This window comes from Dermacentor andersoni, chromosome 8 (assembly GCF_023375885.2).
Source record: "Dermacentor andersoni chromosome 8, qqDerAnde1_hic_scaffold, whole genome shotgun sequence".
NCBI lineage: Eukaryota > Metazoa > Arthropoda > Arachnida > Ixodida > Ixodidae > Dermacentor > Dermacentor andersoni.
In genome coordinates, this window is record NC_092821.1 from 16275244 (window position 1) to 16293217 (window position 17974).

Consider the following 17974-nt stretch of genomic DNA (forward strand, 5'->3'; position numbering starts at 1 on the left):
AGGGACTTCTTGACTGGCTTTCAGAAGCGCAAGAAAGAACGTCAGAAGAAAGCCCAGGAGAAACTCAAGCAGCAGGCCCAAGAAGAAAAGCGACGCCTGAAGGCCGAGGTGAGACTCTCTCGCCTACTGTGGTGGCATTGCACTGCTGAACTCAAGGTCACAAGCTTGGCCGCATTCCGATTGGGGTGCAATGCAAGGAAATGCTTGTGTGCTGTGCATTGGGTGCACATTAAAGGGAAGCTGAATCAGTTTAGATTGATAAAGTGCCTTTGAAGATTGATTGACATTGATTTTGCAGTAACAGGTCGATTATTAGGACAGAAAATAGTTGTGAAAGCATTACTTTTGAATTTCGTGGCAATACCCCAGGGCCAGTACATCAGCGTGATGTCGCGGATTGTAAAGTACTTTTTTCGTATTTCAGCCGTTATGGTTTAGTAAGTGTTCTCGAAACTTGCCGAGTTGAGTTTTTGGCATTTTTAGAATGCAGTGCAGTCCATTTTTACTGAAAGAACTTGACTGGGCCTGAGCAAGCAACATCAAAATCTGCAGTGTCATGCAGAGCTGGTGTGGGAACTTTGAGGCAACACTGCCGCCACCCGCATCTCATTGTTGCATCAGCTCACCAGCATCACCATTAGTGTGGCTTTTGTGTGTGTACGAAGGGTGATTCACTAGCACAGCTCAAATCATTTCTCCTTTTGGTTTCCCTTTAATGAGCCCCCAGTGGGGCTCATTAAAGGGAAACAACCTCTACTTTGATGTGCCTCATAACCACATTGAGCTTTTTTCACCTAAGCCCCATAAGAGTCTTTTTCTTTAGGTGGTATGTACTTTGGGAATACTGTCAGCTGTACTTGTTGGTGAGAAGACGTACTGAAAGACAACAGTGGTTGTTGATTGGTGGGGTCTAAAGAGAAAGCTTTACCAAACTGCCAGCTCCAAATTCTGTATTCAAATACATGGGAAACGCTCTCATTAGACTACCACTCGACTGGCTTAAATGATGTTGTTGCATCGTGGCAAACATCACCACCGGCTTACCTACCACAGCAGCTTAACTGCAGAAAAATCAAAGAATTGTTTTCCTGTGCATTGGCCTACAAATCTATGCTTCCTCCCTGTACTGTCAACCAATGGAACAAACTGCCAAATGCAGTTACAGCAGCTCATGATGCTTTCCCCATGGTGCGTTTTAGAATATTGTATCAGCAACAGTTCCTGTTATGCACCTCTGTTTGCAGTGAAGTGATAGGTCTGCAATTTCTTCGTTCTGTAAGTTACAGCCCAACTTCTACAGTGGAGCTGCACAGTGGCACTGATGAGTTCATAGTTTGTGATTGCCTATGATACGTATTTTATCCTTGTTAAGTATGTTGCAAAACAGCAAAACTTTCTATATTCAGTAAGTTTAAAATTTTTCTCCTGAATACCTCATCATAACTGGTGCAGTGGTTGTTGTGAAAAACAACTTTAAAAATCTGATCTCTATATTCATTAAATTAAGAAAGGGTGATTTGTGAAGATTTGGGCAGCGCTGCGTTCTTGTTAACTCATTGGCTTTCTCGTGCTTTGTTTGCATAAAGGACTAAATGGGAGATTGTAAGCTCCCATTTAGTGTCCCAGAGCAGTACACAGACTGTGATATGAACTGTAGTGGGCAGCTTCAGATCGATTACAACCACCTGTGGATCCTTAACGACTACCTAAATTTAAGTACAGGAGCATTCTTTCATTCTCCACATCCACACTGCAGCAGTGTCGATGTGGATCCACTACCTCATGCTTGGCAGCTGAATGCCATGGCCACTGCAGTACTATGTGTGTTGGATCGATGGCATTTAATGTTCTGGTGCAACACCCCTGGGCTGGACCCTGATGTAATGTTTGACCAGCTGGGGCCTTTCATCCCGTGGCAGGAACATGGACAAATGTGATAGCACGTGGGGAACAACACATGCCCTTACCTTTGTCCATGCTCATAGCACTGTCCCCACATGAATGTGAATAACCAACTAGCCGATGCTTTCACTTTATGCAACCATATCAAGTCGACACCTTCTGCAGAGGTTGTGGGTATGGCTGCTGCAGGCAGCAAATTTTTTTTTGTCACTTTTATTTATCGTTGGCTTACCCTTTCTACACTTCGAATAAAACAACTGTACTGTAAAATAAGGAGTAGTTGGGCTGTGGCTATGGGAGAGAGAACAACGTTGAGAGAGAAAAACCTTGTTTCGGTGCTTGATCGGCTGTACTACCTCTCACTGCTCTATCGTTCTAGTCGCGAACGCTTACTGCCCAAAGTGCTTCACGACATTTGGTGGAGGTGCTGGACCTTTTGCAAACCTGGAACTCCAAAGCCGGACGATCCCTGTCACATCTCCCATGCCTAAGGAGACTAGTACTACCGATCCACACCAGGCACCGCCTCCGGTCGTCTGTCCTGGTGTGCCACGCCAACGGGATCCTCCCACATTCAATGACACTGACGATTATGACGTAGAGGACTGGCAGTCATCGTAACACCGAGGGAGTGCCCACAACAAATGGACTGAAGCTGACAAGTTTGGTTATGTGCCATTCTCCCTTTTCGGGGTCGTCCATCTTTTGTTTCGAAACCACGTGGCTGACTTTTCCACCTGGACACCATTCTGAATGACACTTCAAGAAGTCTTCGGTCGCCCTGCTGTGCGCAAACTTCGGGCTGAACAACAGCTTTGCTGTCATGCCCAACAAAAGGGCGAAACCTTTACCAGCTACATTGAAGATGTAGTTGACATTTGCCGGCCTATCAACCCAGATATGACTGAAGTGACAAGGTCAAAAACATCTTGAAAGGCATAGAAGATGACGACTTCCAAATGCTCGTAGCAAAGAATCCTCAGACGGTCAACGGCCTCGTAACGCTTTGCCAGAGCTATGAGGAGCCACGCAAACAACGGCTTTCTACGCGCCGAGCTCTCGCTCCAGATGCCGCACTTTCAGCTCTGAGTGATGGTGTCAGTGCTACTCCTTACAGTTCAGCAATCTTCGACCAAATCAAGCTATTTATACGAGAAGAAGTGGCATGCCAACTCTCCTGCCAGTCAGTTCAGCGTCAGACTTGCCCTTGTCTCCCGATCTCCGTCAAGTGATACAAAAACAAGTCGCTAATGCCATACCACTTGCTCATCAACCGCCTCCTACGCCTGTTCCATTTACATATGCTGCCGTTGTTGCAAATCCAAGGCCTCCGTCTGCAGCTATTCAATCCAGACTTACCAGCGCCTTTCCCTCACCTCCGCAAGCAGCTGCAACATATGCACCTACAAGCAGCTACTGGCTGCCACCGCCACAATAATTTCCCCTATGCGTTTTTTTACTTCTCTAAGCGTTGGCTTCATATGATTGTGGCTAACTAAAATAGTGCCCTTCAGTGTCCTTTCTGCGCGTTCATTTCACATTGATAGAAACCCAGGAGTTCTTCAAAATGCTCCAATATCCGAGTAGCATGCATTTTTTGCACTCTGCTCCCACCCGTATATGTCCACCAGAGCCTGGAATTAAACCAGGCACCTTGTCAGCAAGAGATAACTGGAATGACTGAACTACCACAGGCACAAAACATGCCTGCGCGAAACTTGCAGGAGGTGGCCATAGTGATCCTAGGCAGGTTTTGCCTGCTGTGATGAAATGCAAAGCTGTGAAAAGTAGCTTTGGAAGGAGGCAGAATGAGTGTGAACTATGCTGTGCATATGCCTGTCAGTGCTGCAAGCAATGATCATGCACTAGAATACAGCGTGGGTTCCTGCTTGTGTCAAAGGTGGAATAATTCACCATTGTGAAGGAGCTTTTATGGTGCAGAGAAGCCATTTTGGATTTGCAAGTTGCCTTGCCCATCTGACAGATATTGCTTATACAATTACTGCACATATATTTCCCAATTTTAGGATGTACAATGTGTGTTTGTACCGGAAGCTTTTTCTTTTTCTGTACCTTCTCTGTACATCGTACATATATTGTTTGGTTTCGTGTTCACATTCGCTCTACATGATCGAAGTGCTGCAAAAGAGTAGGGTAGGTCCAGTCAGGAAAGTAACTCCCTTTGCAATTCTCCTCATGGGCATTTCTCAAAATGCCTACACAAAAATGAAAATAAATCTCCAGTTACTCTCCCTTTTCCCAATCACCAGGACACCAAGCAATGTGCAATTTGTTGATTTGTGTATCTCCGGCAATTTCAATTTACATTTCTGTTTACTCTCGTTCCTGTGCAATTCCAAATTCGAGACAGCGCAACAGTGCACATTCCGGTGCAGTAATCTGGGGACTTATTTACTGGATACTCTTGCTTCTAACGTGCATTTGCCTAGGTACTGTGTAGGGAGACGCACTTTATACCCCTGTCGCACGGCAGATCTATGTCATTTACAATGAATGACATTCACTGATAATGCCATTTCTTTGCGGTCACACGGTAAAACGTAATGACATTCATTGAAAGGGACATTTACAAACGAATGAGCTCTCCAAACTGATTCGCATTCGTTTTCAAACCGAATGTGTATCCTCGACACCAAGAGTGTACCAGTGTTTCGCAAACAGTACATGCTTCTTTTTTTGTTTAACAAAAAATAACTATTATTCTATCAATTTTATTATCTAATTATTACTTTAACGACATTGAAGTCCATCACGCACGTAATTACAGAAAGCTACTCTCAATCCACTGACTAGACAGCCGTCTTTAGCTTTTGTTGCAGCAGTCGTGTTGGTTCGCATCGGCCGCGGCCGCTTCAATTGAGCTGACGTAAAAGCATGCGCGTGTTTTCCTGTGGCACGTGCCAAGAATGAGGATATTAGGAGCCCGCATGCACATCAGAACGGCGATGACATGCAACTGCCATTCTCCTTGTACTTTAGCAGATGTAGCAGACACACCCATCGTGCTTTTCGCCATGTTGCTTGCCTTATCTTTGGCTTGGCTTGACTCGACTTTGTTGGCAGTGTCGACAATTAGTGATCGAACGCTACGGTGTGAAAGAGACGATCACATATTCCACTGGGATTTAGCATATTGGAAAATAATTATTGGACAAAAGTGGGTTTGGGTCCCTCCTCAGGTCTGGGAGTTGGGGGTGCTCCACTGACTTGACGCTTGCTTGGTTTCTGGCCATACCCATTAACACCAACTCGCATCACCTGTAATGACTTTGTTCAAAAAGTTTATATCACTTTCAGTCTATGTTTTCAAGCCTTGGCACACATTCATGCGCATGGTTTTTTGCTCCTGTATGAGAAGGCGCGGAAAAAATTTAGCGGAAACACGTCTCACATGCAAAACCTGCCTCAAAATCTGCTGCACAAACTCCAACTTGTCACTCCTGTCTCTGTTGAAATTTGGCCAGTCATGAAACGACAATCCTCGTCGATTATTCACCGATTTTTTTCAATGTTTGCCTCGTATCATGACATTTCAGGGCATCCAGAACAAGGTTGGTCTTCAACACTCATCTTACTATGTTTAAGGTGGTAGGCCACATAAAAAAGTCAGTTCTTTTCATGAGTTCAATTTCTTGCTTTCGGTGGTTTCTGTACGCCCAAACATTCAAGAATATGTAGCAACAAAAACTATTCTCCTATGATCATTAGTTCTGGAGTTACAGTACATTTTACGTACCACGCCGTCATATTCCAAAACTGAAACCAAAACCACATTGCATGGATTCAAAAAGTAAGTGTTTTTTCGTCTATATTATTCTTATTCAAAATACTTTCCAAATTTTATTATGATTGAAAAATTAATTGATGTCGTAAAACATAGTTTTGTGTTTGTAAATTATTTCTAACTCAAGAAACGGCCACAAGGGGGGCAAACGACACTCGTCGCATTGCTCATAGAATATCTGTTGTTTTGTTTACCTAGGTGGCTACGTCAGGCTTCGTTATTCGCGAATTTCTCAAGTGCTAGAGCAACTACGGCAGTGTGTTTAGGTCATGTAGACCACATTCCGACCAGCATGGCGAAATTCAGAGCACGCAAAACAAGGAAGCGCAAGTTTGCTGGGAATCAACACACGCCGAAGAGGCCCTCTTCGAACACAGTAGACGCAGGTGTTTCGGCAACTGCCAAGAAGCTTGGGGACATCGCAAAAGCCTACGAAGCTCCGCTAGAGGATTCTACGTTCCAACGAAACAGGGTAATGGACATTTCTATCCTTTCTGATCTGTATTTTTATCGCTGGCATGTAGTGAATGCTTGAAGACGTCACTGAAGCTCAAGGAACGCTCGGAACGAGGGATATGCTCTACTCGCACACTCGTGTGTACTGATTGTGGGTTCGAGCTTGTATTCGATACGTCGAGAAGAGTGATGCATGGCAATGGGAACAATGTTCATCTCATTTACGCAATGCGCCAGCTAGGAAAAGGGTGCGCAGGTGTGGAAACACTTTCTAACGTGATGAACAAGTCCACCCCCCCACGTCACTTTGCCTGTAACAATGTATCGTCTTGGCTTTCTGCTGCGGCTACAGAAGTGGCGTCCCAATTGATGATTGATGCTGCTGTGGAAGTTCGTAGTGTTGTGGGGAGTGTCGTGTGCAGCGTTTAAGGTGACGGAAGATGGCAAAAGCATAGACATTCATCTTTGAACGGCCCTGCATCAGTGATTTCTGTTGACACAGGAAAGGTTATTGATATTGAGGCCCTTTCTAGTTCATGCAAGTCTTGCAAAACGAAAATCAAGTTGAACCTGGAAAGGGCTGAGTACCATGAGTAGAAGGCAAATCACACTTCCTGCCAAGCAGATCATGAATGTAGTGCTGGCACTATGGCGACGGTTGGTCTATACAGAATATGGAAAGAACCAAAAGCTTGAGGTACCTGCAAAATTATGGTGATGGGGATACTAAGAGTTATGCAACTGTGAAAGACATATATGGAAAGAACAGTGTGCAGGAACTTGAATGCATTGGGCATGTCCAAAAGCGCATTGGCTGCCGCCTGAGAAAACTCAAGAAGACAGTGTGCAGACTTGGAGGTAAAGGAAAGCTCCCAGATGCCCTCATCGACTGCCTGCAAAACTATTATGGCATCGCCATAAGAGCTAATGTGGGAACCTTTCTGCAATGAAACAAGCTACCCTAGCCAGTCTGTTTCACTGCAGCTCTACAGACAAGCACCTGAGACACGGCCTGTGCCCGCTTGGACCGCAAAGCTGGTGTGGGTACTGAAGAGTAGAAGCAGTCGGCCAAGGGAAGTGTGTGCAGAAAGCAGGGCTTCCAAACGACATGCTTAAGAAAGCGAAAACAGTGTACAATGATTTGTGTTCAGATGAACTTCCGATGAAGTGTCTGCATGGAAAGACACAAAATGCAAATGAGTGCTTCAACGGTCTCATATGGCAGCGGGCTCCCAAGGAGGTCTACGTAACCTTGCCTACGCTATTGCCTACGCTATCGTGGTTGACTGCATAGCCCCAAAATTTAGTTACACAAATGGTAAAGTTTTACTCAATTAAGCCTTTCATTAGTAAGTTATCACGGCTGGCGTGACTACCACTTATAGCCAATTTTTTTACAAAAGAATGACCTGCCAAAAATAAATAAACAATATCTTGCGCTCTAAACAGCTGGGAATATAAATAAACCATGCTTATTCTGAAGAAAAAGTTATGTCAACTCTAGCTCCTTAAAAAAAACTTTTTTTAGTGGCCTACCACCTTAAAGCGCCCAAACCAGTCAAAAACTTTTGTGCGGCTCATGGCATCCTCCTGGAAAGCCTCTTGAAGCATTATGAAACATCGTTCCAGCGCACAGTTGAACACGGACGAGAAGAGAAAGACAACACGAACGTTTGCACACTGTTCTTTCTCTTCTCGTCTGTGTTCAATTGTGCGCTGGAACAATGTTTCATAATGCTAATCACAACCAACTAGCCCAGCTGTCCATACTTAGCTCTTGAAGCATTTGGTGAGTCTCTGTTGCCGATACAAAATTTCACACACATTCTTTGTTCTTTTAGTGTTGCCATAATGACTTCACAGGTGAAACATGCCAACAGTTACAGAAACACAACACTAATCTCATACATTCACCTACACACTGATGCCGTTTGCACAGTCGTTTCGTGGATGGAGTGATGGATGGATGGATAGATGGATGTTATGAGCATCCCCTTTAGAACGGGGCAGTGGGTTGCACCACCAAGCTCTTGCTATTATACTGTCTAATGTCCTACCTATGTTAAAAAAGAAAAAAAAAACACTATAAACTCCCACAACCAAATTTTCTGATCCCCTATTCCGAACTGTGATTTTGTACATCTCCGTCTTTTGTCGTTTCCCCGCTTTTCTTCCACCAATCCTCCAATCGCCTCTTACTAATGTCTATTGCGGACCTGTTTGCTTTTCCACTGCTCTCGCTGAACCCAAGGGCTTCAAGGAGGCCAGTGGTGCCTAAATCGACCGCTGGGCAGACTTGTTCACATTCTAATAAAACATGCTCCATTGTTACCCTAGCTTTACCGCAGCAAGCACATGCTTCTTCTTCCTTCTTATATCTCGCTTTGTAGGTGTGTGTTCTAAGGCATTCAGACCTCGCTTCGAAAAGTATTGAGCTTCCCTTTGAGTTATCATAAATTGTTTCTTTCCTGATTTCATTTTTTCCTCTTAAGTAGTTACTCATGGCTGATTTCTTTTCCATTGCCGCCACCCAAGAGATTATTTCAGCCTCTCTGACTTTTCGCTCAACTTTCTTTGTTGCTGTGTTGCCTACCCTACAGGCCACATACTTGCTGGTAAGCTTCTTAGTTCTTTTCCTCCACTGTGAATCAATGTTTTTCCTGTACAGATACCTTGACACTCTCCCAGCCCATTTACTTTCTTCCATATTCCTCAGTCGTTCTCCATAATCAATTTTACTGCGAGCTTCCCTCACTTCAAAACTAGTCCAGCCCATGCCACCCTGTACAGCTTCATTTGTAGTCTTCCCGTGAGCGCCCAATGCGAGGCGACCCACTGACCTTTGGTTCCCATCGAGTCCTGACTGTACCTCTTATTTAAAGCAAACAACCGCATTTCCAAAAGTAAGTCCTGGAACCATTACACCTTTCCACATACCTTGGAGGACCTCGTACCTATTGTATCCCCATAGCGCTCTGTGCTTCATTATGGCTGCATTTCTCTTCCCCTTTACTGTTATTGTTTTTTCCTTTGTTTCCATATATCTACTGCCTTCGTTTATCCATATACCAAGGTATATATATTCTCTTACCCGAGGTATTTCCTGGCCCTGTATTGCCACTGTCTGTTCACTGTTTTCATTGAATGCCATAGCACCTGATTTTCTAATACTAAATTTCAAACCTAAATTGTTGCCTTCCTGTCCACAGATATTAGCCAGACGTTGTGGGGACGCGTGACTCTCACGCGTCCCCAGATCTCTTGTTTTCCCGCATAGCTCCTGCGGTGCGGCTTCGCCGCGTGGCCTGCGTGATGCTCGCGGCGGTCGATGTGGTTGGGGCACAGTGCGAGAGATGGCGCGAGTGTTGCGCTGCTAACGCCGCCTCATGGCAGGGTTACTTGGGGGCGCAGGGGAGAACAGGCTGTCTCTTTCCCGGCGGATCGGCGAACAGCGTGGACGTCCCCTGCGCGCGCCGACCCATGCTTCTGCGAGACCGCCTCACGTGGCCTGCCTTCGAACGCGGCACCGTTCGCGTGACTGTACGCGCGAACGACCAGGCGTTGGGATCCAGCATGGGGTGAACATATTCGCTCGCTATCCGGTCGCGGTGAGTCGGACTTCTAGATTTGTCGCGCGCCCATCGGCATGTTTTGTGGATAGCAACTCGGCTAGCAGGCATAGATCTATGAAAGGTGCAATAAATGCCCTTGTGATTGTTTGCACTATTGTGCTGTCGTTTCTTTGTCCCAAGAGCATGGAGGAGAACCCCGCAACGTTGAAAATCACTTTGCTTGTTAGCTAGCAGCACAACGTCATCCACACAAAATAAACCTGGAAGTTGCTGCTCTACTACTGTACCCGCCTGTTTGTATGAAAGATTAAACCCGATATTACTTCCTTCTAGCGCCCTCTCCATCCTTGCCATGTACATCATAAACAGCAGTGGGTATAAAGGGCACCCCTGCCTCAGTTCCTCGTTGATATCAACTTTCTCCTCGCTCTTCATCCCTTCCCATTCAACGCAAACGGTATTTTCTGGGTAAATCGCTCTCAAAAGCTGCAGACAATTGTCACCTAAGCCTTCCCCTTCCAAAATATCCCACAAAATGTTGCGTTCTACATTGTCATAGGCACCTGTAATGTCTAAAAAGGCCACATATAACGGTCTGCTTTCTACTTTTGATATTTCAATGCACTGAGTAAGTACAAATAAGTTATCATCTAAACGCCTACCTATTCTGAAGCCATTATGAAGCTCTCCCAAAATGCCATTATTCTCTGCCCATGCTTGCAGCTTTAATTTGATTGCCTGCATTGCTAGCCTGTATATTATCTACTTTGTTGCCTACTGTATTGTATTCGTCTATCTTTTAAAGTTTTTTCCACTGCTTTCACCAGAGCTTCCTTACTTTTTGGTCCTACTTCATTAATCAGCCTAATAGGAACCTCGTCCAGCCCTGTGGCTGTGTGCGTAGGAATTTTCTCGTCAGCTTTCTTCCAGTTGAAATTTGCCAGCACCAGCTTCTTTTCCACCTGGATCTCTTTCATGCTCTTTTTTCCTTCAAATACAACCTCGTCGTTGCCTTGGGAAGATTCAGATGTAATTAATTGCCGCTTCCCCTTCCAGTTTGTTTCCATCTTCGTCTAGGATATGTTGTATTGTTGATTTCCTGCCTAATAATTTTATGTGGTTCTAAAATATTGTAGGTGCGGCCTTCTTTCTCTGACGTATTTGTGACAACCAACATTCACTTTCACCTTTTATCTTTGCTGGCACCATTATTTGAACCATAGACTTTTTCTCCCAGTATGTTTCCCATTTACTGGTTACTTCATCCTGCGGCTTCTGTGCCTTCTTTGCCTGCCTGTGCTCTCAGGATGCTTTCTGTCATTTGGCGATCGCTTTTCATATTTCCATGTTCCACCACCTTTTTGGTTTCTTTTTAATTTCCAATGAACATGTTTCTCTTTCCGTATTTATGTCATCATTACACTTAGAAGCTCACTATATTGCCACTCTTGGCCATTTGCCAAGTTCTTCCTCGACTCTAGTGACTATATTTGTTATTTTCAAAATGATGCATTTATGGTCACTCCCTATGCTGCTATACCCTTCCTCCTCAATGACCATTTCTCTCAACTTATCATGAATTCCTTCTGTTGTCAGGCAGTAATCAATGGTTGATTGCCAGTTTCCCACGTGATCTTCCCTTCACACTTAGGCCCTGTATTCAGATAATGAGGTTATGTCGCCCACGAAGATCTAGCGTTGACTTCCCGTTGTTGTCGGTATAGCCATCTAAATCCTGTATGTGGGCATTCGTGTCACCTAATAGAATAATTTCAGCAACATTCCCGAAACCCTTAATATCAGTGCTTATGCATTCCACTAACTCTTTATTCTTCTCTGTGCAATTATTTCCGGTCGACAAATACGTAACGCCCAGAAAAGTTTTTTTCCCACTCATTGCACCTGATAACCAAAGATGCTCTTGACATTTTGAATTCTCTTTTCCGTTTGGCTCCCTGGTAGATGAGCATTCAGACTCCCCCTCCTTTCTTTCCAACTTAGTTCTGTTGCGCCCTTCCCAAACATAATTCTCAATCACTTGTGGCTCTTCCGAGTTTTTACGGTGCATTTCTGTAACCGCATACACCCCTATTTGTTCTCTGTTTAACTGCTCCTCAATCTCTGCCCACTTTTCCTTTCTTCTGCCTCCCTGCATGTTTATGTAGCCTATTGCATGGCGAGCTCTCTTTCTTGCTTTCCTCCTTTTTCTGTTATCGATGGTGATGCTGTTCTGAGATTCCCTTTGGGGGACCTTCTTCATTACTACCTTCTCTGGCCTCCTGAGCACCTGTGCGCCCCCTAAAAAAGCAACAGCGCGACCAGCAAGTCACCAGCCCACTTTTCGGGCAAGCTCGTAATTGAAGTGGATCCCGTCTCGTTGAAAACCACCACACCTCACTTCCCTGTTTACTTCAACCTCGAAGCCTTTCTCTCGGCTCATTTTCCATATCGCCTCATAGCAGCCACTACGGCTCTTTGTACGCGACTGTCATATACAGGCACCGTGCGCAGCATGATCTTCACCTGAGGGGATAGCTCGTGCAAGTTGACCAAGTGCTGGGCTAGTTCTGTCCCTTTCCTGTTTAGGGCGTCATTTAGCCCACCTGCTACAATGGCAAGGTTGCACACGTGGGCATTTTCTGCAAGCTCCATGACAGAACCCAGCGTCTGCCCTGGAAATGACCCTACCGCCACTCATCTATCGCCTTTCGCCCTCGCCACAATTGCTTCTGAGCACCTATCCAGGTTTGAGTCGCCAGAGATAATCACCATTTCACTCTCTCCGACCTCTCCCTGCTTCCCTTTGTGCTTTTCCACGTGATTTGGATTTGACAAGGGGCATTGACCCATGCACTCCTGCTTTTTCTGCGTGGCGGCCTCAAGGTAGGTGCCACTCTTTCCAGCTAACTCCTCACCACGTTGCATGCATTCCACGTATCTTGCTAGCACTCCCTCTCCTGTCACGTCGGGGGACTGCATTCCATTGTCACGGCCGTTCTCATTCACAATGGTGGTCCTGTTCAGCTTTCTCTCAGCTGCTTCAAGTCTTTTTTTCCACTGCCTTCCGTGCATCATGCTCTCTATTTAGCTCATTTTTGAGCTTTCAGCCTGTTTGACAAGCTCTTCCTGGAAAGCCTCCATTTTCTTCAGCCTGGCATCGACATCACAGTTGGTGCCGATTGACTCAATTGCCTCTCGATTCTCATCTGCCTTGCCGCCGTACACTGCCCGCTTTCCCTGCTTTCTTGCCATGTATTGCATGGCTTCTTTTAATGCAGAGCATGTGCCTTCACCTAAATCCTTAAAATGTCACAAAGCAATTCTCACCAATGTTTTAAAAGCAATCAATGCCGCAGAGACTTAAGGTATGACACGTTTTCGCACATGTTCAACCACGCGGCCACGCTCTCACTTTACTACCAACACACACACACAGTAAAACCACTAATACCTATTGGTCTTGCCACTTCCAAACTGCTATTTAAAGGCTACAAAAACTCAACGTCCCACCCGGTTGCACTTGCTGAAGCATGTTGCGCGAAAGGATGCTATGACTGTACTGCAAAACCAGATGTACACGAAACACACCCAATTACACACGAGAAAAAGAGAGAGACAAAAAATAAAAGAAAACCATCCAATTATTATTTAAAGGCTAAAAAATCAGCAGATCAAGAAAAGAAGCAAGCTCAAAGCATGCACAAAAACTTACGATTTCGTCGCCACCACGGAGCCTAAAGCACGTCCATCTGCCACAAAATCTCAAGCCCCTCTACTAACCCCATCTAGTGGGTGAACTCTGTACTACGTCTACAAATGGCAGCGGCCCCTTACTCTTTTTTTTTTTTTTTTTTCCTCTCGCCCCCCCTCGTAGCGCGACACAGTTGAGATTCTGGATGTGGCCGCAGTTCAAGCCCATCCCACAGCTCAAGCCAAAAATCATGTTGCAAGGGTAAAGCAGTCTTCAGAAGAGCCTTCGAGGTTGTGAAGTGCCTACAAATAAAAATTAAGTGCATGCAATTTTATTGAATGCATGACTAGGAATGACATTCAGCGGACCATTTTAAGAGAAACGTTCCCTTCACATATATCCATGGCCTTTGCATTATGACGAAAAGGAGGAGAAAAGACGGCACAGCAATAAGGTCACCTTCCCCAGTGGAACTCTGTCTACCCCTCCACCTATTATGAAGGACTATAAATGCTGTAGCCTGCCATCATCAACACCCTGAAGAAGGAACTGAGTTGGTTCCAAATTGTCAGGACTAAAGAATTCAGCAGAACTGATAGTTGGGCGAGTTGGTACGAATTCATAGTGAAATATTTTTAGCACCCACAATTGACAAGGACACAGTGAAGGGGGACACACGAGCGCTTACTCACAACTGTTTTATTTTCGAAAAGATGCAGAACATATATACCCCAGCTATCAGCTCTGTGCATGTGCAACAAGAGTCATCAGTAAAACAGGAACAGATTCAAAACAGATTAGAAAGGTTCAACCAGTACTTAAAAAAGCAAATTCATTTTCAGTGATGGCAACCGATGGTTGGCTTATGCATTTTTCAGCACACTTTTTTGTATGAAACACTTCTGTGATTTCACGTGTTAGTTTGTTTTTATCTGAAAACAAAATGTCCATGTCAGAAAATAATGGATCACAATGACATAGACTACAGTGGTTCGACAAGTGCGAATAGTTTTCTTTACCGAGAAAACGTTCATGTTCTTTTAGACAGGTGCTTATGCACCTACCTGTTTGTCCTAAGTTCGTGTTGCCACAGGTTAACGGAAGCCGGTACACAACACTTATTCTGCATTTTGTGAATTTTTTATCTTCTTTAAGACTACAGCTGCATTTTTTTTGCCTTATTGTCAAATTTATTTGAAATATTTATGAAAAATTTATGAAATATTTGAAAATTTGAATGTTGCCGCCATACTGGCTGGCAACATTCTTTAGCCCATGGCAAAAAATAATGAACATAAGGTACAACCGCAAGGCGCTTTTTGTTCATGCTAAGCGTGTTCCTTGAATCTGTGAGTTGTACACCCTTTACTATTTTTATTACCTTTTCGCCGCTCTGACTATAATGTGTTCCGGGAATCCCACTGAAGCTAGTCTTGTTACCTGATTGGCAAAGCTTTCTTTTATTCAGTGGCAACGAGATTTTACTAAAGCAGCCTGAAGGCAAGACACCGCAATTCCGCTTTTTACAATCTTCGAATTTCCTTATTTGTACTGTAATATGGGCTTTTTTGATCTAGGGCTGTACATCCAGCATGTGTGATCGGGTAGCAATCGCAGAGACAAATCTAGAAACATGGCTGTAATGTGGTTAATGTACTAAAAGTGTTCCGTGAATGTGGCCTAGGCCTTAAGTTTACTCATGAGATTGCCAAAGAAAACAAACTACAGTTTGCTCCCAACGATTGCTCCCGACGGTAGTGTTTGCTCCCGATGGTAGTGCAGGTCTTCTCTCCAGTACCAGCACTGGGTACGTGCATGCTTTCCTCTTGTCTGCCGGCTCCTTTGTGTCTCGGACTTGAGCTCTCGTACGACGCCTTTTTTTTATTGCACTTATGGGAGGCCCAAGCTCTTGCGAGTTGGCCCGTTGGTTATCACAAGAGCAAGCAGCATAGCTGCGGGGACTTTTCCCAGCGGTATGTCGCAGAAGCCTTTGTTCTTGCGACACACCGCTTTGCTCTCACAACATGCTACAGGTGCCCCTGTTTGTATTTTCGCCCTTGATGCGGGAGTCGTTTGGTTCTCGCAAACCCTGCGACCAGGCGTTTTTGCAGTGCTGGGTGCCGCCAGAGGCAATAAACGGTTTCCACCAACTCGGTGCAATGCTGTGTCTTGCTGCCTGCGTAGCGCTGCAGACTGAGCGTGTGCGCAACAGTGCACTAGAGGCGACAGCTGACGTGGCCCTGTGGCTCGCTAAGCTCGAGTGTTTGGTACTCCTGTGAGACCCTAGGACCCCGATAAGTTGCTGCTAAATTCCCAATTAGTTGTCCCTACCAGACAAGCAATTCTGTTGAAATGTTTAGCTTCCAATAAAAATGGCTCATTGGTCGATATCTGAGGGATGTCCAGTGAAAATCCAATGCTAATTGTTTTGCATGTCGGCCATATGCCTTTGTTAGGTAATCTGTTTCAACAAAACAACTAACAGTCATCCTTGTCTGCTTTCTTTATCTGCATTCCACAGATCATACATACCGTGCATTCCCGCTGTTGTGAAGAACTCGCTGAATCTCGGTTGTGTACATGCACTCAAATAATTCAGAGCATAGCGCTTGGCTTTGCTTCACTCGCATGCTAGATGGACCTGCCAACCAGCCAAATAGCAGGCATTCTTAGGCTATTTTTAAACACTGTTAATGAGAAAATATGCATTTACCAGTCCTGCATCTCGAGCAAAATTAGCCAAAGTGCAATTACTTTTTTGCAGGTGTTCCTAATCATTAGCGCCACTCATCAAAGGTCATTTTTCACAACTTGCCAAGTCTTTGCTTACTGTGTGAAAATTTCATTACAGAAACGGGAAATTCTGCAGCGACTTCTTGGAGACAAGCCTGTGGCAGGTTAGATTGCCTCATGCACATTTTTGATCTTGCACTGTGTCAAGCCTCGGCCCAAACCACAGGATTTGTTTAAGGGTACAACAGGGTGTCTACCAACTGGGAAAATCGAGAAAACCGGGAATTCTCAGTGATTTTGAATACTCTGGGAAAACTCAGGGAATTGGGGCTTCTATCAGGAAAAATTATCTGTAATTTTATTGAAAGGGAATGTATGTGCTGGCTCGAGTAAAAGAGAGGAATCGTAAGGGATTGTCTTTGACGTCGTGTCATTGGGTGGAGGAGTTGCCAGTGTACAGTCGACGACCGACTTTCCGGACGCCTGACAATTCGGACGGCTTCGCGGCACCACCACGTACCCCATAGAGCGAGCCTATGTGTAAGAACGTCTGAAATTTCGGATGTAAAAACTCTTTGCCGTCCGATTTGCTGGACTTTCTTCCTTGACTGTAGGTCCAAAATGGCATTAATAAATAATCGTATATATATAGGCGGGGCCTGTGATGTATGCGTTATGCGATCGTAGAGGTCCGGTATGGGAGAACGCAGGGAAGGAATTTCGCTTGCGAAGGCTAGGCGGGGCAAGTGGAAAGAGCGTCTTGCTTGGCAGTAGAGCCCGCCTGCTGAAGTCATGGGTTCGCGGCACTGAAATATTTCTATCTCGGCTATTAATGAACTGACTTGAAACATTTTTGCGGCAGAACGCTCTCTAGACGACACGTAACAACTTCCAGCATATAACCAAAATTCGCCATGGGGCCTGGTGAGGGGCCCTTTAAAAGCGGAAAGGTCGTCTTGGCTCCTTATGTGCACAAAGTGATTGTACTTTTTTTTGTCTTTATTTTTTTCCGAATCAACCTCAGCCATTCATTTGTAAACCACGGTTTGCGTAGCTTTTTAGACTTGCATACATTTTTGTACTTAAAGGAATTGTATGTTTCCTTTAGTATCCACATAAAAGCGTCATACGATTCATTGGTGTTTGTGTATTGAAGTGCCGAGCTCCAATTTGTTGCCTGAAGCCAATTGCGAAAATTTGCTAATGTCTTTCCATATATTTCTTGGATAATGAACGTGTTTGAATGAGCCCTGGCACCAAATGCTTCATCTTGTTTTGAGAACATGTAAACAGGTAAATAGTCCCCTATGTCTGCTACAATGACTCCAGCTTTTACATTGTTAATGGAATTATTCGTAATAAATAGATAAATTAAACTTTCTGAGACATCTGTGATGCGAATGGGTACGGTTACTACGTCAAAACAACAATAGAAATCGAACAACAATAGATCATGCATGGCTGCATGAGACTGTAGCAAATTAATGTTGCAGTCACCGCCTGTGTTAAGGGTTAGTTTATTCTGACAAGCATATTCAAGTAGTTCTTCTAAGAAGGCAAGGAAGCTTTCATTGTTCCCTTCGGGCAGCCGATATATAGCTACGAGAAGACTGGATCCATGTTTCAGTGTTAGCACTTTATAATCTAGTGTAATCTTTGAGCTATCCCTGAGAAAAACTGCACGAAGGCCGCTCTAATACAATCTGTAGCAAGTCCCCACCACGACAATGCTGTCGATTAAGGAATAAGTTTTGATACCCAGGCAGGTGCAAGACATCATCTTCAGATGCATACTAAGTTTCGCTTATCATGATG

The 17974-nt window shown here is 44.7% G+C and overlaps 1 protein-coding gene and 1 pseudogene across 3 annotated transcripts in view; both read left to right on the forward strand.

Moving 5' to 3' along the window:
* The window catches only part of vito (nucleolar protein viriato), a 77054-nt gene that overhangs the window by 3276 nt on the left and 55804 nt on the right, over positions 1 to 17974 (forward strand). For all 3 annotated transcript variants that reach the window (XM_055068324.2, XM_050174509.3, XM_050174510.2), the window contains exons 2-3: positions 3 to 108; positions 16278 to 16323. In XM_055068324.2, coding sequence (XP_054924299.1) covers positions 3 to 108; positions 16278 to 16323 — 152 coding nt within the window. The remainder of the gene's footprint in view (positions 1 to 2; positions 109 to 16277; positions 16324 to 17974) is intronic.
* On the forward strand, positions 5780 to 7560 carry LOC140219991 (uncharacterized; annotated as a pseudogene).